General features: G+C 58.2%; 1 protein-coding gene across 1 annotated transcript in view; it reads right to left on the reverse strand.

Annotated features, from left to right (window-relative positions):
* The window catches only part of USP43 (ubiquitin specific peptidase 43), a 211,940-nt gene that overhangs the window by 62,429 nt on the left and 123,759 nt on the right, over positions 1–25,752 (reverse strand). Inside the window, exons 5-6 of the mRNA XM_048817556.2 lie at positions 8,258–8,393; positions 7,582–7,726 (exon numbers count right to left, since the gene is read on the reverse strand). Coding sequence (XP_048673513.2) covers positions 7,582–7,726; positions 8,258–8,393 — 281 coding nt within the window. The remainder of the gene's footprint in view (positions 1–7,581; positions 7,727–8,257; positions 8,394–25,752) is intronic.

The raw sequence follows: 25,752 nt of genomic DNA on the forward strand, positions 1-25,752 counted from the left end.
TCCCTGGGCGATGATCTGGAACTGCTCCCCATGAAGCCAGTCAGGACTCTGGGGCAGTCGCCTTTCTGTGAGCAGCCTGTCTTCAGGACACGCAGCTCACTCAGCTTCCACCTTCCTGGGTCTGACCTCGGAGCATTCAGCATCCTCTGCCCCTCCGTGCGCTTCCCACAGCGAGTCCGCTCAGGCGGGGCTCCTGGGGAAGCCAGAGGGTCCTGCACCCCAACTTCGCAGTCAGACGTGACTCTCACCCAGCCAGTAAAACAGAAGGTTTATTAGACGACAGGAACATGGTCTAACACAGAGCTTGCAGGTGCAGAGAACGGGATCCCTCAGCTGGGCCCATTCTGGGGGGCAGTGAGCCAGACAACCACGTCTGCACTTCACTCCATGTCCCAGCCAGCCCCAAACTGAAAAACCCCCCCAGCCCCTCCTCCTCTGGGCTTTGTTCCTTTCCCGGGCCAGGTGGTCACCTGATTCCTTTGTTCTCCAACCCTTCAGCTCTCACCTTGCAGGGGGGGAAGGGCCCAGGCCATCAGTTGCCAGGAAACAGGGTGTCGGCCATTCTCTGTGTCCAGATCCCTGCACACACCTGCCCTCTAGGGCTCTGCAATGATCATACACCCTTACCCCACCACCTAGATACTTAAGAACTGCATAGGGGAAACTGAGGCACCCCCACACTATTCAGAGGAAACATTAAGAACAGGCCCACTTCGTCACATCTCTCCCCCCTTCGAGATCGAACTGAGCGGGGTCACTTTACCCGGTGACCTGGGGAAGTTTGAAGCCACCAATGTTCCCATGGATGCCCCAGCATCTCTCCCGTTCCTTGGTAGGAGTTACACCAGGCCCTTCCAGTTTCACGCCCTCCCTTAGGTCGGGGGTGGTCGATAGCACTAGCAGGCTGCATGTGGGAAGGTTTCTGCAGCCCATGCCCTTTGGCCACCCCAAAACCCCAGGGGGTCAAACTGGGATTGGGTTTTCTCCCAGAGCTCCAGTCTGGAGGGCTGCAATTCGGGCTCTCTTGGTTAAGGGCCCCCATCTTGACCTGGGCCACATACTGTTCACTTACAGAACTAGCATGGAGACATCCCTTTCCCAACAACCTTGTCTCCCCAACAAGCTGGCCAACCACAGCCACTTGGTTATAGGACGGTATACCTTTCTTAACAGCTTTCACTCCATCTGAGACCTTCTCAAAGCTATCCACACTGGATCTTTCAACAGGAAAGTCAGTGGATCCATTCACAACAGAAAATTTCTGGCTGTTAGGAACTTAAACTTTCTTGATTAAATCACTTTCACACCCTTCAGTGGCAGTAAACTGCTTGCAAAGACTCCATGAGGATTCCTTTCCCGAGGGCTTTTCTATGCAACAATTCACCCCCTCCCAGAAATTCTGCTCTTACCCTCTTTACCTAGGGCTTGCTCTAGGGGAACACTTTCCTGAGCAACTACAGACTCTTTCTGGGTCTCCCTTACATCCAGAATCACCTCTGGCCCATCAGGCGGATTCCTACACAATCCCCTTTCATGCAAACTTACAGACTTCCTAGATAAAAGGTTAGAAGCATTCTCCTTCCCTTTGCCACACACAAGTTCAGGAATCTTTTCCTTCTTGCTACAGGTTTCCACACCCTCAGTAGGTTCCACAATCACATCACCTTCCTGCTCTCCTTGTGCCCTGGCTAGGATCTCACCCTGATTAGACAGAGTTGCTACACCCTTTCCAACAACACACTAGCAACAGGCAAAATACAAGCACCAGAATTGTCTGGTCTCGGGGATTTTACATAGACCCTAACTGGATGCGACCTAGTTACAGGGCCATTCTCCCGAGCAGACAGAAACTTAGGACCCTTCCCTTCCTGGGCTTTAGCTGAATCCAGAACCAGCTCTGAGACAACTGCATGACCCTCAACCATCACAGGCTGAAAGGCCCCTTCTGTCTGCTCCACAGACCAAGAAGAGCCGGACACACTTTCTCCTTTACCAGACACACAGGTTGGGATCTCATTCCCTTTGTCCCAGCACACAAGGCTGGTCACAGACAACTGCTTGGAGATCAGGGTAGCTCCCTCCATAGGCAAGTCAATACCCCTGACAGAGAGACCCATTTCCTTCACTGTCCCAATTCTCCACCCAGCTAACAGGTAAGGTCCAGGGACTCTCATCTTCCACTCTCCTCGCCTTCCCACCCTGCTGACTGGACACAGCCATCACCTCACAAGGCTGCCTAGGCTCATCCACACTTCCCTTACCAAGCACCTTGCCACTCCCCACAGATCCCCTGCCCTGCCTGTGTCTCCCCCCACTCAGCTGGGGTCTCAGCTCCCACTGTGCTCAGCACTGCCCTTGCTGTCCCAGTGGGGGCAGGCCACTGCTTTCCTCACTGCATCAGAGCCAGCGAGAGTCCCCAGTCTGGTGTGCAAGGGGGCAGGGAGCATCTCTCTGTCCCACCGAGTCCCAGGGGTCTGGTTACAGGCAGGCAGGTAGCCTGAGCCTAGCGGCTCCTCCCTGCTGCCAGCCAGGTCATCTGCATTTTCACTGACCATTTCCCTCTCCACCGATTGGTTCCCTGGATTCAAATTCAAACCCTCGGCAGTTACAGGAGCAGGGCCTGGATCCTGTCCCAAAGAGACACAGTCACCCCACAACAGGGTCTCGCAGCTGGTGTCCTGGGGCACCCCAACGGCCAGCCAGCCCCACCCCTCCTGGGTCTGCACAGGGATCTGGGCCATAGGCAGGGCGAGGGGCTTCGTCCCTGGGACCCTCACCCAGCTCACACAGGCCCTCAGCCTCTGAGGCTGCACCACCCAGGGTCTGACACCAGTTCTCTCTGTCCCAGGATCTCGCCACCCCAGGAATGTCTCCCCATTGACCATCCCCTTCCGCTCCCACTGGGGGTCCGAGGGGCCTGACCCCAGGGAACTCCACACAGACATATAGGTTGGGGTCAGGAGTGGGAGCCTGTCCACCTCCCCACCCATCTGGCTGATGGAGTCTGTGGCCTTGGGACCCAGCAAGGGAGCTAGACACCGGGGCTTTTCCGCAGGGTCCCCCTGGTTCAGATCTCCAGCCTGCTCAAAGGCAGTGAGGTGGGCATCCACACCCCCCCCCCTTAACTAGGGGCAGCAATTTAGTCTCGAGGTTCCCTGCAGAACTGGCCCCCCGGGATCTATCCCCACTCACCCCGGGGAGGTCCCCTCGGCCTCTCCGCCCCACCACCGCCAGTTCATCCTGCTGCTGCTTCTGCAGCTCTTTCTCGGGCTCTCGCTGTCTCCCACGGTCCTCTTGCTCTCTCAGACTCCGCTCCAATCCCGTCCGTCTCGATCCCCCGATGGGGAACCCGATCGTGAAGACCCCCGTCTGGTCGGGGACAGGAGTCTTGGCGATGCCTGGCTCCCGCTCCAGCTGCTCCCAGATCCTGCTATAGCCCCAGTTGGGGTCAGGAATCTGTTCCTTAGAGCGATCATCCTCCTCCAGCTGCACGATTAACTCTGCTTTGGTGAACTTTCCAACGCTCAACCCTCTCTTTCTGCACAGGGTTACAATGTCCTTCTTAAGGAGACGGTGACAGGCCATCACTCCGCTCCTCCCAAGTTGTTGTGGACTCACAGGCCCGTGTGCTCTCAGCTCCCCACGGTTTCCAGGGAGAACCCCTAGTGTGCCAGCCCTTCTCGAGGTCACCACCTCTTTGCCAGGGTCGAGCTGCAGACTCCTCCGCCCCTTGGACTGCTCGCTGCAGTCCCCAGGGGAACCCTGTTACTGCACAATCCTTCTCGCTGGTCACACACTCCCAGGGGTTAACCGCCCCCCGAAACCGCTCCTCTCTGAGCCTTCAGCAGGCCTGGTCCTCGGCAATCCCCCTTCGTGTTACTGCTCCCCAGTCACTTACTGCAGGAAGCACCATCCACGGGGTGCAGTACATCCCACTTCTGACACCAGTTGTCACGGAGTCCCTGGGCGATGATCTGGAACTGCTCCCCATGAAGCCAGTCAGGACTCTGGGGCAGTCGCCTTTCTGTGAGCAGCCTGTCTTCAGGACACGCAGCTCACTCAGCTTCCACCTTCCTGGGTCTGACCTCGGAGCATTCAGCATCCTCTGCCCCTCCGTGCGCTTCCCACAGCGAGTCCGCTCAGGCGGGGCTCCTGGGGAAGCCAGAGGGTCCTGCACCCCAACTTCGCAGTCAGACGTGACTCTCACCCAGCCAGTAAAACAGAAGGTTTATTAGACGACAGGAACATGGTCTAACACAGAGCTTGCAGGTGCAGAGAACGGGATCCCTCAGCTGGGCCCATTCTGGGGGGCAGTGAGCCAGACAACCACGTCTGCACTTCACTCCATGTCCCAGCCAGCCCCAAACTGAAAAACCCCCCCAGCCCCTCCTCCTCTGGGCTTTGTTCCTTTCCCGGGCCAGGTGGTCACCTGATTCCTTTGTTCTCCAACCCTTCAGCTCTCACCTTGCAGGGGGGGAAGGGCCCAGGCCATCAGTTGCCAGGAAACAGGGTGTCGGCCATTCTCTGTGTCCAGATCCCTGCACACACCTGCCCTCTAGGGCTCTGCAATGATCATACACCCTTACCCCACCACCTAGATACTTAAGAACTGCATAGGGGAAACTGAGGCACCCCCACACTATTCAGAGGAAACATTAAGAACAGGCCCACTTCGTCACACCCTGCCCAGATGCCATGAGTACTTAGGCTAACGTTTACTGAACACCAGCTGGCCTCTAATTAAGTCACCATTAAGGGGAGTCCTGGGGTCCAATTACCAGCATAAGCCTTGCCAATGAGCATGATACTAGGACATCGTACGTGACGCTTTCCTTTGAAACGCCCATTATTGTTAGCTGGAGGGGTGAAGCTGGGTCAGGAACAGCGTGATGGGCAGTGGCCTCCACCCCCAGGATTCCCCTGAAGCTGGTGCTGTGCTGGAGGGATACTGCTTTACCTCTGGGCACCATGAAGTTAGCTCTGTGGCAGGTGGCCCCAGGATTTCTCTGCAGCTCTCAGGGATTCTGAGCCACACAGCTCTGCATCCCAAACCCTCCTCCAGACAGCAAGCAAGGAGCCCTCTGCCTGAAGTCATGAGCTAGGGGAGCCAGGTCTCAGAATCGTCTCTCCCTGCCTTCCTAGAGCTGTCTCTGTGCATCCCATAGACAGAGGCTCCCCCGAAGTCTGCCACACTGCAGGTTGCACCCCAGCCCTGTGGCCCGTCCTAACTGAGGAAGGGCAAATCCTGCAAGGGCCGACCCGACCGTCCACCCGCAGGTCGAGCTGAACCTCTCTCTGGGTTTGAAAACGTTCGCTTCACTTTTCGCTCGGTCTCACTTTCACGGCTCCCTCTGCACTTCCTGGAGCCGAGGGGCCTAAGCACCAGCCAAGCTGGACGCCACCTGGAAATCCCACGAGGAAGCCAGCTGCAGAGCAACGAGGGCTGGATACTTCCCAGGGGGTCAGAGAAGTCTCCAAAGCCCAGAACTCTCTGAGACTCCCTCTGGAACCATCACCAAGACTTGTCAGTCTGGCCTTCTGAAGAGCTGCTGTTAGGGAACGTTAGGGGCCCAGTTCTCTCCTCAGCCCACCCCCATGCACCCCCTTCCCTGCCAGCAGAGCTGCATGGGCATAACTGAGGCCAGAATTTAAGCCAGAGCCTTTTGGTGTTTCCTTAGTCCCCGAGTGGACGGATGTGGCTCTGAGCAAACTGGCGGGTCCAGGTGCATTGACACCCAGGGGGGCAGCACCTCTCAGAGCAGCATTAAGCAGGCTGCTGCCTCTACAGCTCCGTAGGCAATCTGGGCATGCCGCTCGGTCACTCCGGTTCTTCTCCCTGCCCCCGCGCACTCCGGCCTGGCTGGGCACCTCCACCTGGGAGAGGCAGGTTCACCGGGCTGGCCAGAAAACTACTCGCCCATTTCGCAAACCATTTTGAGGTTTCGAACCATGTTTGCACCTGGAATGACAGTGCTCTTTGGAGCCAGGGTCTATGACTCCCAGGGGAGGGCTAACGATACTTGCCCCTCCCACACAGGGCGGGATTTGGATGCGTTTACTCCCATTGACTAGCACCCTGCTCCCCAGATAATCCCCTGGGGCTTAGTGGGTGCTATTGCAGGAATAGGGTGCTGCTTAGTGGGTCCCATTGCACCAGCAGGGTGCTGGCCAGGGTGGGTAAGGACAGCAGCCCCTGGCACTGGCTGTGTGGGAGACCGTGCGGGAGACCGTGCTAGGGAAGGGCAAAGAGTTATTAGAGGAAGTGTTGGAGGACTCGGATGAAGGGAGGGTGGGTGCATGGCTCACACTGGGTCCTAGAACTCTCATCTGCAAACCTGGGGGATGGGCAGACCTGCACACCTGCAACTGGTGCTGAGGGTGGTCCAGTCTCCCGCCCTGCAAGAGAAATGCAACCCACCTGCGTTCTGAGGGCTGCACTAGGGGCTGTGCATCAGGCTGTCCTGGGGACGATTCGCTGGCATAGCCTCCTCTTTCTGAATGAGCTCAATGCAGGGCCTGTGAAAGAGGCCAGACACAGAATCCTGCCAGGCCCCCAGGACCCAATGACCAGAGAGGTCTTCTGCATCTCGGACGTCCGTGAGGCTGACATCCTCTGGCTGTGCCTGCAGCAGGCACACAGCTCAGGTGGTGACAGAGCCTGTTCCCCGACCCTCATGGCTCCTTAGCCCTGCCCTCTGGCAAGGGAGATGGTCCCTAAGCTCCTGGCCATTCAGCTGGCAACTCTGCAGTGCCGGTGGCGGGGAAATGGCAGCATTAGGAGTTGGGTGTTTGTCCACGAGGACAAGCAAGCTGTGAACAGGCCGCGGCACTGCATCGCACAGGCTCAGCCGGTTGTGCCCCCGGCACTGAGTGCACCCTAAATCAAAGCACAGAGAGAGGGCAGCGCAGCGCTTTAAAGATCAGGGTGAAATCATTGTGTATGTGGCAGGTCAGGGCCCCATTGCGCTGGGCGCTGCACACGCAGGACGGGGTCCTTGCCCCCCCCCCCCCAGAATTAAGCATCGTTATCCCCAGAAAGCATCGTTATCCCCAGAAAATTGAGTGACTGCCCCAAGGAGCCTGTGACTGAGCTCGAACTGACCTCAGATCTCCTGCGTCCCAGCCCAGAGCTGTAGCTGCACCTTCCTTCCTGTGTCTCACACATTGTGAGATACCCTCATGGGCAGCTGGTCTGGCTGTGTCAGGAGAGATTCTGTTCCACGCGCGTTCAGTCTAAAATGCCCCGTGCCTTTAAACAGGGGCCATCTGTTGTTAATAGGCCATCAGACGAGGTACCCTGACATTCCCTCAGCTCAGTGGTTTGGGCTCAGCCTGCGTAATTGTTTCCTGGGTACGACCAGAAGCTGGGACAGATGCATATTGGGAGGGGCAGGGGGAGCTGTCTCCAGGGATTCAGTCCCGGGGAGAGTGGAGTAAATCCCACGTCAATTTCTGCTCATTAAAGCTGCAGAGCTACAGTCAGTCAACCTCCCGCCAAGGCTCAGAAGAGCCTCACAAGGCTTTTACCTTGTGCACGTTCCCACCTGCCTGCAAGGAATGAACCCGAATGCAGTCTGGTACCTGAGAGCCGGGACGAGCTGCCTCTGGTGAAGGGCATCGGGGCCTGGAAGGCATAGATGCTGTCGCCCTCCGCGATGGCATTCAGATCCTCCTCGTCGTGGAAGGAGCGCTGGAACCCGCTGGGGGACAGCTCCGCCAGGATCACCTGCAGCGCAGGGGAATGGTCAGCGACCCCGTCTCCCTCCCGTACAGGAGTTGAGGAGAAACCCGCCCTGTGGCCACGGTCTCTCCTGCATCTGGAGAGCCTTGAGCCTGCAGAACCACTAAGGGGTCTCAGGGCTGCCAGGGGCCTCCACACAGCAGCTCAATGCAGTGAACGTGGATGGGCCCACGGGGGGCCTCCGGAGCTAAGACACGAGCTGCTACAGCTGGGAGCCAGGCTGACAGGGTTGTAACACACCCATACCACCTGTGAAACACACTCACCAGGGGGTTCCATTCACACCCTGCCGCCTGGTGCAGCGATGCCACCTGGCATTTGTGGCACAGCGCAGTGAGTCCCTGCACCAGAGTGGCTGAGACAAAGGGGGGGGGCCCCTTCCTTGCCATGTGAGCCCTGCCTGGCCGGAGCGGGCACCCCCAATGCCGCCAGGAGTGCGCTCGGCAGGGGGCGTAGCTGGCCACCTGGCTGCTCCAGGCTTGGGACAGTGGGAGGGAGGGTCTGGCCCCGACTCACCTGATCGGGGGTGATTTTGCCTTCTTCTGCCACCATTGCCCTGAGGGTCGCCACGGTGCTGAAGAGGGGCACCGCTAAGCCTATCCGCAGGAACCGCTGGCTCTTGGACTGGAAGACTAAGGTGACATTCAAGGGCCTGAAAAACAGAGGAGCAGATGGGCAGCAGAAGGGCCAATAAGCAACTAATGGGGGGCCTTCCCCTTGGACTGTCTGTGCCCCAGGGAACCCGAGCTCTTGTTCTGGCTGCAAATTAGGATGCGTCGTATGTTCCCAACCCCGTGCAGGCAGTGATGAGTGCAGACAGCTGAGCGCCAACCTGGGAACACACCTCAGCACCGAGTCCCACCGTAAGGGCCACAAACATATGGGGCTCGGCTTTGCCCTCCACTGAGCACCTGCCCCCAGCTGCCGGAGCCTGCACTGGGGCAGAATTACCCCATAACGTTTAACATCATGGTCTGTGGTCTGGCCCCTTTAAGGAGCAGTGGGGCTTGTCTATGAAACAGCCCCTTTAAGGAAACAGGAGTTTAAGGGTGCAGCAGACACGCTGGGGATGGGATACACCCCGCTTTGGAGAAGAGGTGCTGCGAAGCAGAACCGGAACCCAGAGCTGGTGGGCTGGCAAAGCAGGCTTGACCCATTGCACAGCCCCAGGCATGAGGGTTGAGCAATCCCTTAACCCAGGGGCAGGGTTTGGACCTGTGGGCTTTATTAAGGCTAAATAACTTGGGCCCAGGTAGGGGGATACTGCGGTAGGAGCGCTGCACTGCTGTGGACACGGGACTTGGGAGCAGCCAAAGGAAGGCGAGGGTGGTATGGCCCTGCGGGCACGCTGTGTCATGAGGGGACTGCTCCAGGACAGCATCCAATACACTTTTCCCACATCACAAGCATTTCCCATTGCTCTACCACTGCGTCGGGGCTGCACACAGGGGAGCATCTGACTAGGAATTCTGGCAAGCGAAGGGCTATGGGAGGCACCCTATCATGTAGGTCTGTTTAGGGTGTGGTTTATTACAACCCAGCGGTAGCTCCCAAAGCCTGGGCCTTGCTCATGCTCTGGCTGTGGATGGCAAAGGCCTCCCATCAGGGCAGCCAGCGCTCGATAGCCCTGCTGCATCCACAGCTACAGAGCATCATGGGATAGCGCCGGCCCTTTCATGGTAAAGCCAGAACAAAGGTAAAACACAGAAATGTGGGGCTGGCAGGGACTTTGGGAGGTCACCTCGCACATCTCCCTGTGCTGAGGCGGGGCCAAATAACCCCAGGCCATCCCTGACAGGGGTTTGTCCGACCTGCTCTTGAAAAGCTCCAATGAGTGGGATTCCACAACCTCCCTTGGGCGCCTGTTCCAGAGCTTAACTGCCCTTAGAATTAGAAAGTTTTCCCTAATATGTAACCTAATTCTCCCTTGCTGCAGATTAAGCCCATTACTGCTTGTCCTCCCGTCAGCAGGCATGGAGAACAATGGGGCCCTGCTCTTTTCAGAACAGCCCCCTTGGCATATTTGAAGACTCGTCTGAGGTCCCCCCTCAGTCTCCTTTTCTTCAGACCAAACATGCCCCGTTGTTTTAACCTTTCTCACAGGTCAGGTTTTCAAAACGTTGTGTTGCACCACGGCCCCTCAGGCCAGGGTGGACATGCTGCGGAGGCCCCTGTGCATGGGGGTGACTGTTGCCCCGAGTGAGGGGCCGGGTCCTGGTGGGGGTCTGTGCAGGGCATTCACGGGGCAGTGGGTGCTCCAGAGAAGGAAGCTTGGGAGGAGACGTTGGCCTGTGGGGCATTTCCCTTTGCGTGTGGCTAGAAAAAGCCTTGTCACTGGGCGAGGGCTCTGTCCTTAGGTGGGAGACCCGTGGCCTAGGGAGGCTGGCAAATGGCTCCTGGAGCTGGGCTGAGACAGCCAGATGCATTTCACTGGGATGCTGAGCTGGGTTTGAACCCAGATCTTCAAAGGGGAAATGCCAGTGCACTCACACTGTCTCTCCTGCGCTCCTACCCCTCCCCCTAGTCAGCACCCCCAGACTGTCCAGCCCCAATTTCCCCACACCCTGCACTTCCTGAGCGCCCCATTGCAACACCCAACTTCACCTCTCCCTCCCGCCAAGCTCACCCCTCAGCTACCCAGCCCCAGGGTCACCTCCAACCCCAAAGGTCACCTGATCCTTCTGCCCCTTGTCCCGGGCAAGCTCCTCACCCTCTGCCTCCCCCGCCCAAGCCCCAGGCCCTGTCCTTTGCTAAGGGAGATGTGGAGGTGGGTGCCCGGACGCCCCCTCAGCGCTCCAGGAGCTGACACGGGTAGGAGTCCTACCACATGGCTCTTGGTGCTGTTCCCTTTGCTCTGCCGCCCAGCAGAGAGAGACGTGTGAACTACAGAGGCCAGCCGAGGGCTGAGCCGGGCACTTTCCCAGCACGCACTGCTCGCCCCGGGTCAGTGTCTGCCCTCGACCTGCTCCCAGCAGGCTCTGATCTTCAGCGCAGCAAGAGCTGCGGGCCGGGGCAGCCATCCCTCATCGGGAGAATCCCAGCCCCCGAACCTCTTGGTGTCGTTTCCCGGCTCTCCGCGGTGCCTCCCCACACAGCCGTGCTGCACTGCAGCCTCAGGAGTGAGACAACGCGACCTTAGATCTGCTCTGCAAGGCACTCGGTGCAGTGCCTGTCAGTAAGAGAGAAATGCCCTCGGAGTCCATGCAGGCAGCCCCACCTCCTCTGCTCCCCCAGGGGATGTCTGCACTGCACCGGGTGGGAGCCCCTGCGTTGGCCCAGCCCGGAGGTGAGGAGCAGCCCCACTGCAACGCCCTGTCCCAGTTACTGTGCCCTGACCGCACCGCGCTCACCCGTGTGTGCCGCTAGGACTTCTGGGGGCACGCGCCTTGGTCCGCTGGGCTGCAGCGAGTGGAGCTGCTCTCTGCGTCTTTCCCAGGGGACTGTGGGAGAACCTGCCTGTCGTGGCCCCCCTGGGGAATGGCAGCAACTGCATTTGAGGGATTTACCCTGGGTCCTCACTGCAAAGTGGAGAGAGGATTCCCAGCTCCAGTGAAAGCAGCATGTGGGATCCCACCCACCCCCAGCCGGGACAGCTAGCCCTGGTTGGAAGCATTTCTACACTGGAGTGAGAGGCGGTGGTGTGTGGGCAGAGAGGGCTTAGGGGCAACACCCAGGCTAACTCCACAGTGAAGACAGACCTTTCGTGGCAGCTGCTCTGTTAACACCTCACGAGCTTCTGGCGGCTGAGCCAGGACAGCACCAGCCTGGATGCTTCACAACACATGCACCAACATGTGGGCCCTGCCTGAGGCCAAAGCCAGCCAGACCAGGACTCGCCCAGAAGCCCTAGGTAGGAGCCCTCAGCTGCCAAGCTCCACCCCGGGGACGGCCAGCCAAAGCACCCCCATGTCTCCCCCAGCTTGGCCCGCTCCCGAGGGAATGAAGAAGCCAGATCAGCTCTTCACCGCAGACTGGTGCCAGGCACAGAGCGGGTTCAGTGCCCAGGAGGAGGTCACACTCGGAGCCCTCGCCGGCTCTTACCACACACCTTCTCCCAGCCTGCCTTTCATGCATTTCCCAGCTCTCCCAGTCCCGGGCGCAGCCCTGCCTCGCAGGCAGGTGAGCTGCTTCTCTCCAGCACATCCCCTAAGTGCAGCACTGACATTTCATTTAGCTGAGGCAGGCTGACCATAAGGATGTGAGGCAGCAGGGAGGGGGAGTGTTGACCTGGGAATGTGCCCTGGGGATGGGAGACCTGAGAGCCTGTCACCTGAGCCAGGAGTGGGAGGGGGAGGTAACGCCTCTGCCCAGGAATGTGAACAGAGGCTGCAGAAGGGAGCCTGCTGGGGGGGTTTAGTTTTCAGTTTGGGGCTGGGTGGAGGAACGCAGGGAACCCCAGGGCTGGGGTCTAAGCTCCCTGCTCCCCCAGAAGGACTTGACTGAGGGGTCCTGGTTGTATCCACAACCTCTGTTTTGGACTGTGTTCCTGTTGTCCAATAAACCTTCTGGCTGACTGAGAGTCTCAGTGAATCCCAGGAAGAGGGGTGCAGGGCCTGGACTCTCCCACACTCCGTGACAACTGGTGGTAGCGGTGGGATGTGCTGCACCCCGTGAACGGCGCTTCCTGCAGTAAGTGGCTGGGGAACAATAAAACGAAGGGGGATTGACAGGGACCAGGCATGCTGAAGATTCAGAGAGAGACGGTTTCAGGGGGCGGTTAACCCCTGGGAGTGTGTGACCAGAGAGAAGGACTTTTGCAGTAACAGGGTCCCCGGGGTGATTGCAGCGAGCGGTCCCAGGGGCGTAGGAGTCTGCAGCTCGACCCTGGCAAAGAGGTGGTGACCTCAAGAAGGACTGGCACACTAGGGGTTTTTCCTGGAAACCGTAGAAAACCGAGTGGCCAGCAGGGAGATGTACGCTAAATGCCTTAAGAGCGACCTGGTGGAGCTGTGCAGGCAGAGGGGGCTGCGCATTGGGAGGTCCACCAAGGAACAGTTGATTGCCCAGTTGGAGGAGAGGGATCGCTTGGATGACCCGATCCCTGTCCCTGAGAAAAGCCGCCCAGTGGATGCAGCGTGGGCCTGGGGCCTGACCCGGCTGGGAGGGGTCAGACTGCTGCCAAGGACATCCCAAGACCCTTCCTACCTATGCCTAGGGGAGGGGTTGGGGGAAGCCCAGCGAATACCGAGGGCACCCTGACCCCGGCAGCCAGCAGGGGATCCTCCCAGCGGAGCTCCCCATCCTTGGAGCAGATGCGGCTGGAATGGGAGAGGGAGATGAAAATGAGGGAGCTGGAGGATCGTGAAAAATAAGAGAAGGAGCGGGAACGTCAGGAGGAGAGGCAACGTAAGCATGAGCAGGAGGAGAAGGAGAGGGAACGTCAGGAGAAGAAGAAACAAAGACAGCATGAACTGGAGCTGGCCAGGATGAGGAGCAGTGGGGCCCCGGCTGCGGTGAGTGAGGGGGGACCCAAGACTGCAAGGAGCTTTGATAAGTGCTTCCTGGCCCAGTGGAAGGAGGGGGAGGACATAGATAGCTTCCTGATGGCCTTTGAGAATGCCTGTGAGATGCACAGGGTTGACCCTGCAGACAGGCTCCAGTTTCTCACCCCCTTACTGGACCCCAAAGCCGTGGAGGTGTACAGCCGAATGACAGGGGTGGAGGCAGGGGACTAAGAACTGTTCAAACAGGCCCTGCTCCGTGAGTTTGGGCTGACCCCCGAGATGTACCGGAGAAGGTTCTGGAGTCAGTGTAAAACGCCTGAGGTCACATACCTACAACTGGTCAACCGAATGCAGGGGTATGCCCGCAAGTGGACAGCTGAGGCCCAAGCTAAAGAGGACCTGCTTGACCTAATCGTACTGGAGCAACTGTATGAACAGTTTTCAGAGATCTTCTACACTTTCCAAAGTATGCATCCAATGAAGTGAGCTGTAGCTCACGAAAGCTTATGCTCAAATGAGTTGGTTAGTCTCTAAGGTGCCACAAGTACTCCTTTTCTTTTTGTATGAACAGTGCCCTTCCGACCTGAGGCTGTGGTTGGTGGACAAAAAACTAAACCCCACCAGCAGGCTCCCTTCTGCAGCCTCTGTTCACATTCCTGGGCAGGTTTCAGAGTAGCAGCCGTGTTAGTCTGTATTCGCAAAAAGAAAAGGAGTACTTGTGGCACCTTAGAGACTAACCAATTTATTTGAGCATAAGCTTTCGTGAGCTACAGCTCACTTCATCCTGGGCAGAGGCATCACTTCCCCCTCCCCCTCCTGGCTCAGGTGACAGGCTCTCAGGTCTCCCATCCCCAGGGCACATTCCCAGGTCAACACTCCCCCCTCCCTGCTGCGTCACATCGTCACACCATAGCACTGCTGTGGCATTTGCCTGGCGAGAGTGAAATAGAGCGTCCCCTCCCGCTCTGCCCCGGGAGACATGTCCGTGCTCTCTGCTGTCTGTCTGCGCCGTGCTGCCGCTGCATTGTTCCTTACCCTTTAAGCTGAATGAGCAGGTTTATCATCCGGGGGCTGACACCACCAGTGCCAGCTCCCGGGACAGCCCTCAGTGGACAGAGCCTTCACTGTGCGGCGGGAGATAACACTCGAGGCAGCGCTCGGCATGGCAGATAGGCAGCTCTCTGTCAATACAGCCACGGTCTCCATTGGTTGTCCCCGCCCCCTCCACAAGCTCAGCGCCAAACTGGTCAAAACGCAGCCAACTGCCAGGGGCCGAACTCAAGCGGGGGCTTCGCTGGCAGAGACGTAGGCGCCAGGAATGCACAGAGCCCATGAGCTGCCAGCTGCACTGGGTCCCTGGTGCAATCCAAGGCGTGCACATCCAGCTTGCAGGCCCCCACTACCAAAGCCCGAGAGCACCTCACGGTCTTCACCCACCCCACAGCGTTGCAGCCGTGTTATCCCCATTGTACAGCTGGGGGAAAGGAGACACCAAGAGAGCAGGTGACTTGCTCCAGGACACACAGGAAGGTCTATTACTGAGCAGAGATTTGCACCCAGGTCTCCCAAATCCCTGGCTAACACCCTAACCGCTAGCCTATCCTCCTTCTCCCACTGACCTCCCAAGTCTGTCCTGGGACACTGGCTGCCTATGCCCCTGTGCTCTGCTCCTGCTCCGAGAGCAGCCTTTCAGTCCCCTGCTCCGAATGGCGGGGGGCTGGGAGTCCTCAGGGGAGCCCACTCCCCAGAGCTGACAGGCCCCGTATCCCTTAAGCCAGGCAGTATCCCAGGGTTGCCAGTGGTGACCAGGGAGTGCGCCAGGCAGCAGGGGCTGCCCATTTTGATACCCAGGCTGATCCCCTGAATAGAGCTAGGTGAGCAGGGTAGAGGGGAGCACAAAGATGGTCTCAGTTCTGTAACACGGTCTCACCTCTCTATCTATCCACACAAACACCCGTTTGCCTTTCCATCTATTCCCAGAAACATCTAGCTAGTTATCCAGCCCAATATACCCCCTCCCCATCTATCCATTCCAATACACCTCCCTCCCCATCTATCCATCCCAATACACCTTCTCCCCACCTATCCATCCCAATACACCTCCTTCCAGATCTATCTATCCCAAAACACCCCCTCCCCATCTATCCTTCCCGATGCATCCCCCTCCCCATCTATCCATCGTGATACACCTCCCTCCAGATCTATCCATCCTAATACCCCCATCCCCCTCTATCCATCCCAAAACACCCCCTCCCCATCTATCCATCCCAATACACCTCCCTCCCATTCTATCCAGGCCAATACACCTCCCTCCAGATCTATGCAGCCCAATACACCCCCTCCACATCTATCCATCACGATACACTCCCTCCCCCTCTATCCATCCCAACACACACCCCTCCCGATCTATCTATTTATCTACCTACACCACCACCTACCTGTCTATCCCAGGACACACTCTCCCCATCCATCCATCTATCTATATCGGCACAGTGTTCAGACCACCCTGCAGGCTGGGAACTCCCCCTCCCTGTGTTCAGTGCTGGGCTGAGAGGTCGCCAGCGACAGCCCCTGAGTTCCCCTCCCGGAACGCACACAGAGAGATACGGGATGTTGTAGTCCGCAGGAACAAATCCTTTTAGCTTTTGGATCAGACCCTCCGGTGGGATTCCCCCACCCCTCCTCCAAAATGTCAAACCTCAGGACTCATAGCCAATGAGCAATATTTAGTGAGCCAAGGAAATGAATCACTTACCACAGCGAAGCTGCTTGGCAATGAGGGATGAGGCTGGGCCCTGTACATTCCACCACAGGGGTTTATAAAGTATTTAAATCTGTCAGTGAAGCCCCTAGTGGAACAATGATAGTATCAATTTGCAGAAGCCAAGCTGTGCAGCAGAGCATGGGAGAGTTACTGCCCAAAGGAATAGTACCAGAGCAAGCAAACAGTGCTGTGACGTTATTGATTTGAACTGGGACTGTATAGAACATGGTTGCAACCAAGGTCCTGTAGTGGCACCAAATCTTATATAAAGGAGGTCAAATGAGGTGTCTAAGACAAGGTTATGGTTTGCTGGTTATGATTATGCTGTCTATATGTGTGTATCATTTTTATAGTTGAAGTTATGAATATTGGCTCTATACTGTTTGTATTCAAACTTATGCTATGCTTCTGGGGGACACCCCAGACAAGTTGGTGTCATCTCTGCCTAGCCTGCTTGATGGCCCCTTAAGGACCATCAGCTATACAACTGGCCCACTGAGAGAAGGCAGACATGCCTTGGGACTCAGCAAGGTGTGCAGGGACATGCCGATGGACAGAGCTCTGAGGTTTTTCCAGGCTGTGTGACGGACAGCTTGTCTTTGGGACCAAGAAAGAAAGATCACACAGCAAGAGAATATAAAAAGCTGCTGCAGCTCCTCCATCTTGTCTTCAATCCTGCTTCTTACCTCTGGAGGGACTTTGCTACACTGAAGCTTTGAACCAAGGACTGAAAGACCCGTCCCACCTGTGGATGTTCTCCAGAGACTTGATGTGAACCTGCAGTTTATTCCACCTCTGCTGCAAGCCTGAACCAAGAACTTTGCCATTACTGTATGTAACTGATTCCAGTTAACCAATTCTAGCTCTCATCTGTATCTTTTCCTTTTATGAATAAACCTGTAGATTTTAGATTCTAAAGGATTGGCAACAGCGTGATTTGTGGGTAAGATCTGATTTGTATATTGACCTGGGTCTGGGGCTTGGTCCTTTGGGATCGAGAGAACCTTTTTTCTTTTACTGGGGTATTGGTTTTCATAACCATTTGTCCCCATAACGAGTGGCACTGGTGGGGATACTGGGAAACTGGGGTGTCTCAGGGAATTGCTTGTGTGACTTGTGGTTAGCCAGTGGGGTGAGACCAAAGTCTTCTCTGTCTGGCTGGTCTGGTTTGCCTTGGTGTGCACAGAACCCCAGCCTTGGGCTGTAACTGCCCTGCTTGAAGCAAGTTACCCTGAATTGGCACTCTCAGTTGGGTCCCGCCAGAACCAGCCTCGTTACAAGTGTGTAAAAGACTGGGCGACTGTGGGTCTTAAAGGAACCCCAGACTAAGCAGCCAGGGGCTTAGCCTGTGCAGTGCTGTGCCCCAGTGCCCAGCAGGAGGAGCTGACCGACTCCCTCCCCAGAAACAGCCAGTTTGAGCCGCTGGTGGCAGCAAGGTTGGGATGAGTCCGCGAACATTACAAGCACTTTCCGCACTTCATCCCCCGTCCTGCGCGCGCACACACAGCCCTGCTGCCTGTGTACGCACACTCACTGCACACCCACACGTCTCTGCCTGCGCAGGCGTGCGTACACACACACACACAGCTCTGCTGTACACTCACAACCCTACTGGCATTTACGCCTGTCACTGAGTGTGGGGGAGTCCAGGCCCTGCACCCCTCTTCCTGGGATCCACTGAGACTCTCAGCCAGCCAGTAAAACAGAAGGTTTATTGGACAACAGGAACACAGTCCACAACAGAGCTTGTGGGTACAACCAGGACCCCTCAATCACGTCCTTCTGGGGGAGCAGGGAGCTTAGACCCCAGCCCTGGGGTTCCCTGTGTTCCTCCCCCCAGCCTCCAAAACTGCCAACTAAACTCACCCCGCAGGTTCCCTGCTGCAGCCTCTGTTCACATTCCTGGGCAGAGGTGTCACCTCCCCCTCCCCCTCCTGGCTCAGGTGACAGGCTCTCAGGTCTCCCATCCCCAGGGCACATTCCCAGGTCAACACTCCCCCCTCCCTGCTGAGTCACATCGTCACATCTCTCCCCCCTTCGAGACTGAACTGAGCGGGGTCACTGTGACCAGTGACCTGGGGAAGTTCGGGGCCCCCTCTCCGGGACAGCGCATCCGCTATCAGGTTGGCACTTCCCTTCACGTGGACCACGTCCATGTCGTAATCCTGCAGGAGCAGGCTCCATCTCAGGAGCTTGGCGTTGGCTCCTTTCATCTGGTGCAGCCAGGTCAGGGGCGAGTGGTCGGTGTACACGGTGAAGTGCCGCCCGAAGAGATAGGGCTCTAGTTTCTTGAGGGCCCACACCATGGCCAGGCACTCCTTCTCGATGGCCGCGTAGTGTTGCTCCCGGGGTAGCAACTTCTTGCTCAGGTACACGATGGGGTGTCTCTCCCCCTTTTCATCCTCCTGCATTAACACCGCCCCCAGTCCCGTGTCGGAGGCGTCGGTGAACACCACAAAGGGCTTGTCAAAGTCTGGGTTTGCCAGAACTGGGCCACTGACCAGAGCCTCCTTCAGCGCCCGGAAAGCCTCCTGGCACTGATCGGTCCAGACCACCTTGTCTGGCTTCCCCTTCTTGCATAGCTCAGTGATGGGGGTGGCTATGGCGCTAAAGTGAGGCACAAATCTTCGGTAGTATCCTGTGTCACGGAGTCCCTGGGCGATGCTCTGGAACTGCTCCCCATGAAGCCAGTCAGGACTCTGGGGCAGTCGCCTTTCTGTGAGCAGCCTGTCTTCAGGACACACAGCTCACACAGCTTCCACCTTCCTGGGTCTGACCTCGGAGCATTCAGCATCCTCTGCCCCTCCGTGCGCTTCCCACTGCGAGTCCGCTCAGGCGGGGCTCCTGGGGAAGCCAGAGGGTCCTGCACCCCAACTTCGCAGTCAGACGTGACTCTCAGCCAGCCAGTAAAACAGAAGGTTTATTAGACGACAGGAACATGGTCTAAAACAGAGCTTGCAGGTGCAGAGAATGGGACCCCTCAGCTGGGTCCATTTTGGGGGGCAGTGAGCCAGACAACCACGTCTGCACTTCACTCCATGTCCCAGCCAGCCCCAAACTGAAACTCCCTCCAGCCCCTCCTCCTCTGGGCTTTGTCCCTTTCCCGGGCCAGGAGGTCACCTGATTCCTTTGTTCTCCAACCCTTTAGCTCTCACCTGGCAGGGGGGGAAGGGCCCAGGCCATCAGTTGCCAGGAAACAGGGTGTCGGCCATTCTCTGTGTCCAGACTCCTGCACACACCTGCCCTCTAGGGCTCTGCAATGATCAAACACCCTTACCCCACCCCCTGATACTTAAGATCTGCCTAGGGGAAACTGAGGCACCCCCACACTATTCAGAGGAAACATTAAGAACAGTCCCACTTCGTCACATCTCTCCCCCCTTCGAGATCGAACTGAGCGGGGTCACTTTAGCCGGTGACCTGGGGAAGTTCGAAGCCACCAACATTCCCATGGATGCCCCAGCATCTCTCCCATTCCTTGGTAGGAGTTACACCAGGCCCTTCCAGTTTCACGCCCTCCCTTAGGTCAGGGGTGGTCGATAGCACTCGCAGGCCGCATGTGGGAAGGTTTATGCAGCCCATGCCCTTTGGCCACCCCAAGAATGTCTCCCCATTGACCATCACCTTCTGCTCCCACTGGAGGTCCGGGGGGCCTGGCCCCAGGAAACTCCACACAGACATATAGGTTGGGGTCAGGAGTGGGAGCCTGTCCACATCCCCAACCATCTGGCTGACGGAGTCTATGGCCTTGGGACCCAGCAAGGGAGCTAGACACCGGGGCTTTTCCGCAGGGTCCCCTTGGTTCAAATCGCCAGCCTGCTCAAAGGCAGTGAGGTGGGCATCCACACCCCCCCCCCTCCTTAACCAGGGGCAGCAATTTAGTCTCGAGGTTCCCTGCGGAACTGGCCCCCCGGGGTCTATCCCCACTCATCCCTGAGGGGTCCCCTAGGCCTCTCCGCTCCCCCACCGCCAGTTCATGCTGCTGCTGCTTCTGCAGCTCTTTCTCGGGCTCTCGCTGTCTCTCACAGTCCTCTTGCTCTCTCAGACTCAGCTCCAATCCCGTCCGTCTCGATCCCCCGATGGGGAACCCGATCGTGAAGACCCCCGTCTGGTCGGGGACAGGAGTCTTGGCGATGCCTGGCTCCCGCTTCAGCTGCTCCCAGATCCTGCTATAGCCCCAGTTGGGGTCAGGAATCTGTTCCTTAGAGCGATCATCCTCCTCCAGCTGCACGATTAACTCTGCTTGGTGAACTTTCCAACGCTCAACCCTCTCTTTCTGCACAGGGTTACAATGTCCTTCTTAAGGAGACGGTGACAGGCCATCACTCCGCTCCTCCCAAGTTGTTGTGGACTCACAGGCCCGTGTGTTCTCAGCTCCCCACGGTTTTCAGGGAGAACCCCTAGTGTGCCAGCCCTTCTCGAGGTCACCACCTCTTTGCCAGGGTCGAGCTGCAGACTCCTCCGCCCCTTGGACTGCTTGCTGCAATCCCCAGGGGAACCCTGCTACTGCACAGTCCTTCTCGCTGGTCACACACTCCCAGGGGTTAACCGCCCCCCGAAACCGCTCCTCTCTGAGCCTTCAGCAGGCCTAGTCCTCGGCAATCCCCCTTCGTGTTACTGCTCCCCAGTCACTTACTGCAGGAAGCACCATCCACGGGGTGCAGTACATCCCACCGCTGCCACCAGTTGTCACGGAGTCCCTGGGCGATGCTCTGGAACTGCTCCCCATGAAGCCAGTCAGGACTCTGGGGCAGTCGCCTTTCTGTGAGCAGCCTGTCTTCAGGACACACAGCTCACACAGCTTCCACCTTCCTGGGTCTGACCTCGGAGCATTCAGCATCCTCTGCCCCTCCGTGCGCTTCCCACTGCGAGTCCGCTCAGGCGGGGCTCCTGGGGAAGCCAGAGGGTCCTGCACCCCAACTTCGCAGTCAGACGTGACTCTCAGCCAGCCAGTAAAACAGAAGGTTTATTAGACGACAGGAACATGGTCTAAAACAGAGCTTGCAGGTGCAGAGAATGGGACCCCTCAGCTGGGTCCATTTTGGGGGGCAGTGAGCCAGACAACCACGTCTGCACTTCACTCCATGTCCCAGCCAGCCCCAAACTGAAACTCCCTCCAGCCCCTCCTCCTCTGGGCTTTGTCCCTTTCCCGGGCCAGGAGGTCACCTGATTCCTTTGTTCTCCAACCCTTTAGCTCTCACCTGGCAGGGGGGGAAGGGCCCAGGCCATCAGTTGCCAGGAAACAGGGTGTCGGCCATTCTCTGTGTCCAGACTCCTGCACACACCTGCCCTCTAGGGCTCTGCAATGATCAAACACCCTTACCCCACCCCCTGATACTTAAGATCTGCCTAGGGGAAACTGAGGCACCCCCACACTATTCAGAGGAAACATTAAGAACAGTCCCACTTCGTCACATCCTGCCATCCCAATAAAGGCTTGGACCTGCTTTTTGGTGTGGGGAGCGGGCCAGTCTCTGATCACCTCCACCTTGGCTGGTTCCGGCTTTAGGCGGCCGCTCCCCACCCGATGGCCCAGGTAAGACACTTCCGCCATCCCCACCTTGCACTTCTCCGCTTTTACAGTCAGCCCAGCCCCCTGGAGTCGGTCCAGCACTTGTCTAACCTGGGACACGTGGTCCTCCCAGGTCTGGCTAAAGACACAGATGTCATCAATATACGCCACGGCAAAACTCTCCATCCCCCTCAGGAGCTGGTCCACTAGGCGCTGGAAGGTGGCCGGCGCTCCCTTGAGGCCGAAAGGCAGGGTCAGGAACTCATAGAGCCCCAGAGGGGTGATAAAGGCCGATTTCAGCCGGGCATCTGCATCCAGCGGCACTTGCCAGTAGCCCTTTGTAAGGTCCATGGTGGTGAGGTACCGAGCTCCTCCCAGCTTGTCTAGGAGCTCGTCCGGCCTGGGCATGGGGTAGGCATCCGATACAGTGATGGCATTGAGCTTCCGATAGTCCACACAGAACCGGACCGACCCATCCTTTTTGGGGACCAGCACCACCGGCGAGGCCCAAGGGCTGGCAGATGGCTGGATCACCCCCAAAGCCAGCATGTCCCGGACCTCTCTTTCCAGGTCCTGAGCAGTTTTCCCTGTGACTCGGAAGGGGGAGCATCTTATCGGCGGGTGCGACCCTGTCTGCACCCGGTGGACAGTCAGATTAGTGCGTCCAGGCTGGTTGGAAAACAGCTGTCGGTACGGATGCAGCACCTCCCTGACCTCATCTTGCTGGGCAGGGGTTAGCTGATCCGAGAGGGGAATTGTTTCCAGGGGGGAACCAGCTCTAGTCCCAGGGAATAGATCCACTAAAGGGTCATCTCCCTGCTCTTCCCACTGTCCACACACGGCCAACACCACATTCCCCCTGGCATAATATGGCTTCATCATATTCACATGGTACACCCGGCGGTGGTGCGCCCGGTTCGACAGCTCCACCACATAGTTTACCTCATTGAGCTGCTTGACGACCTTGAAAGGGCCCTCCCAGGCGGCCTGTAGTTTGTTCTTTCTCACTGGGATGAGAACCATCACCGGATCCCCGGTGGCGTAGGCACGGGCCCTTGCCGTGCGGTCATACCAGACCTTCTGCTTCTTCTGGGCTCTGGCCAGATTCTCCCTGGCCAGGCCCATGAGTTCAGCCAGTCTCTCTCGGAAGATCAGGACATACTCCACCACTGACTCTCCATCGGGAGTGGCCTTCCCCTCCCACTCGTCTCTCATCAGGTCCAGGGGGCCCCTCACCCTCCTTCCATATAACAGTTCGAAAGGCGAAAATCCGGTAGACTCCTGTGGCACCTCCCTGTACGCGAACAGCAGGTGAGGTAAGTACTTGTCCCAATCCTGTGGGTGCTGGTTCATAAAGGTTTTCAGCATCATCTTTAGCGTCCCGTTAAACCTCTCCACCAGCCCGTTGGACTGGGGGTGATAAGCTGAGGCCCAGTCGTGCCGGACCCCACATTTCTCCCACAAGCACCGGAGCAGGGCCGACATGAAGTTGGAGCCTTGGTCTGTCAAGACTTCCTTGGGGAACCCCACTCGGCTGAAAATGGTCAGGAGCGCATCGGCCACGGTGTCTGCTTCAATGGAAGCTAAGGGCACTGCCTCGGGGTAGCGGGTGGCAAAATCTACCACCACCAGAATGTATTTCTTCCCCGACCGGGTCGTCCTGCTGAGAGGCCCCACGATGTCCATGGCCACCTTCTGGAAAGGCTCCTCTATGATGGGCAAAGGTCTCAAAGCCGCTTTCCCCTTGTCCCGGGCCTTCCCCACCCTCTGACAGGGGTCACAGGATCGGCAATACTGCCGGACCGTGGTAAAGACCCCGGGCCAGTAAAAGTTCTGTAGCAACCTCTGCCGGGTGCGCCGGATTCCCTGGTGCCCTGCGAGGGGGATGTCATGGGCCAGGTACAGGAGCTTGCGGCGATACTTCTGGGGGACCACCAGCTGCCTCCTGATCCCACAGGACTCTACTTCCCTTGTGGGAGCCCATTCTCGGTATAGGAACCCCTTCTCCCACAGGAACCTCTCCTGGCAGCCTCTCCTCATGGTCCGTACCACCCTGAGGTCGGCCAGGTCCCTGAGCTTCCGCAAGGAGGGATCTTTCCTCAACTCGGCCTGGAACTCAGCAGCTGGGGAAGGGATGGGGACCGGTTCCCCCTCAGTGGCCAGGTCTGAGGCCTCAGCCTCTCTGAGCCGTGCCCCTCGGCCCTCCCTTCCCACCAGGGTAGGGTCCCGCGCCTCCGGTGCGGTACCCTCCCCGAGGTCAGGGAGCAGTGGCCCTCGCCGGCTCTGGCTACGGGTCACAACCAGGGCGGTCTGGGGCTTGCTTGGCCAGTCCTCTAGGTCTCCCCCCATCAAAACTTCAGTGGGCAAATGGTGGTGTACCCCCACATCCTTGTGGCCCTCCTTGGCCCCCCATTTCAGGTGTACCCTTGCCACGGGCACCTTAAATGGGGTCCCACCCACCCCTGTCAGGGTCAGGTAGGTGTTGGGCACCACCCGATCTGGGGCCACCACCTCGGGCCGGGCCAGCGTCACCTCCGCACCCGTATCCCAGTATCCATTGACCTTCCTCCCATCCACCTCCAGGGGAACAAGGCACTCTCTCCGGAGGGACAGCCCCGCGCCCACCCTGTAAACTGAGCGCCCTGAGTCCAGAGCCTCCAGCCCTCTGGTGGAGCTGGCCTGGGGTACTCTTCCCTCCGGGGCAGGTGGTAAACTGGCAGCCCCCCTTGCCTGAGTCGTCTGCCCCTCGTCCAGCTGGGTCCCTACCCAGTTAACCCTGGGTAGGTTGGGTCTGCTCAGCTTGTCCCTGAGCCCAGGGCACTGGGACCGTACGTGGCCTCTCTGGCCACAGTGATAGCAGCTCAGGTCACATTGGTCCCCTCGAGCGGGTCGGAGGGGCCCGACGCCAGGCGTTCCCCTGGGGAGGGGGTTCTCCCTATTTCCCCGCTGGGAGGCCCCCTGGTGACTCTCTCTCTGCATCGGGGGGGGCCTGTTCTTTTGGGACTCCTCCCGGCTACCCCCTGACCGACTGTTCACAAACTCGTCGGCCAGCTGCCCTGCGTGCTGGGGGTTCTCGAGCTTTTTGTCCACCAACCACAGCCTCAGGTCGGAAGGGCACTGTTCATACAGCTGCTCCAGTACAATTAGGTCAAGCAGGTCCTCTTTAGCTCGGGCCCCCGCTGTCCACTTGCGGGCATACCCCTGCATCCGGTTGGCCAGTTGTAGGTAGGTGACCTCAGGCGTTTTACGCTGACTCCGGAACCTTCTCCGGTACATCTCGGGGGTCAGCCCAAACTCACGGAGCAGGGCCTGTTTGAACAGTTCATAGTCCCCTGCCTCCGGCCCTGTCATCCGGCTGTACACCTCCACGGCTTTGGGGTCCAGTAAGGGGGTGAGAAACTGGAGCCTGTCTGCAGGGTCAACCCTGTGCAGCTCACAGGCATTCTCAAAGGCCGTCAGGAAGCTATCTATGTCCTCCCCCTCCTTACGCTGGGCCAGGAAGCACTTATCAAAGTTCCTTGCAGTCTTGGGTCCCCCCTCACTCACCACAGCCGGGGCCCCACTGCTCTTCAGCCTGGCCAGCTCCAGTTCGTGCTGTCTTTGTTTCTCCTTCTCCTGGCGCTCCCTCTCCTTCTCCTGACGCTCCCTCTCCTTCTCCTGACGCTCCCTCTCCTTCTCCTGACGCTCATGTTGACGTTGTTTCTCCTTCTCCTCCTGCTCATGTTGACGTTGTTTTTCATGATCCTCCAGCTCCCTCATTTTCATCTCCCTCTCCCATTCCAGCCGCCTCCGCTCCAGGGATGGGGAGCTCCGCCGGGAGGATCCCCTGCTGGGTGCTGGGGTCAGGGTGCCCTCGGTATTCGCTGGGCTTCCCCCAACCCCTCCCCCAGACATAGGTAGGAAGGGTCTCGGGATGTCCTCGGCAGCAGTCTGACCCCTCCCAGCCCGGTCAGGCCCCAGGGCCCACGCTGCGTCTGCCGGGCGGCTCCCCTCAGGGATAGGGATCGGGTCCTCCAAGCGATCCCTCTCCTCCAACTGGGCAATCAGTTGTTCCTTGGTGGACCTCCCGATGCGCAGCCCCCTCTGCCTGCACAGCTCCACCAGGTCACTCTTAAGGCGTTTAGCGTACATCTCCCTGCTGGCCACTCGCAGGCCGGGCAGCTTCCCACGGTTTCCAGGAAAAGCCCTTAGTGTGCCAGTCCTTCTTGAGGTCACCACCTCTTTGCCAGGGTCGAGCTGCAGACTCCTCCGCCCCTGGGACTGCTCGCTGCAATCCCCCGGGGGACCCTGT

This window comes from Caretta caretta, chromosome 14 (assembly GCF_965140235.1).
Source record: "Caretta caretta isolate rCarCar2 chromosome 14, rCarCar1.hap1, whole genome shotgun sequence".
In the NCBI taxonomy this organism is placed as follows: domain Eukaryota; kingdom Metazoa; phylum Chordata; order Testudines; family Cheloniidae; genus Caretta; species Caretta caretta.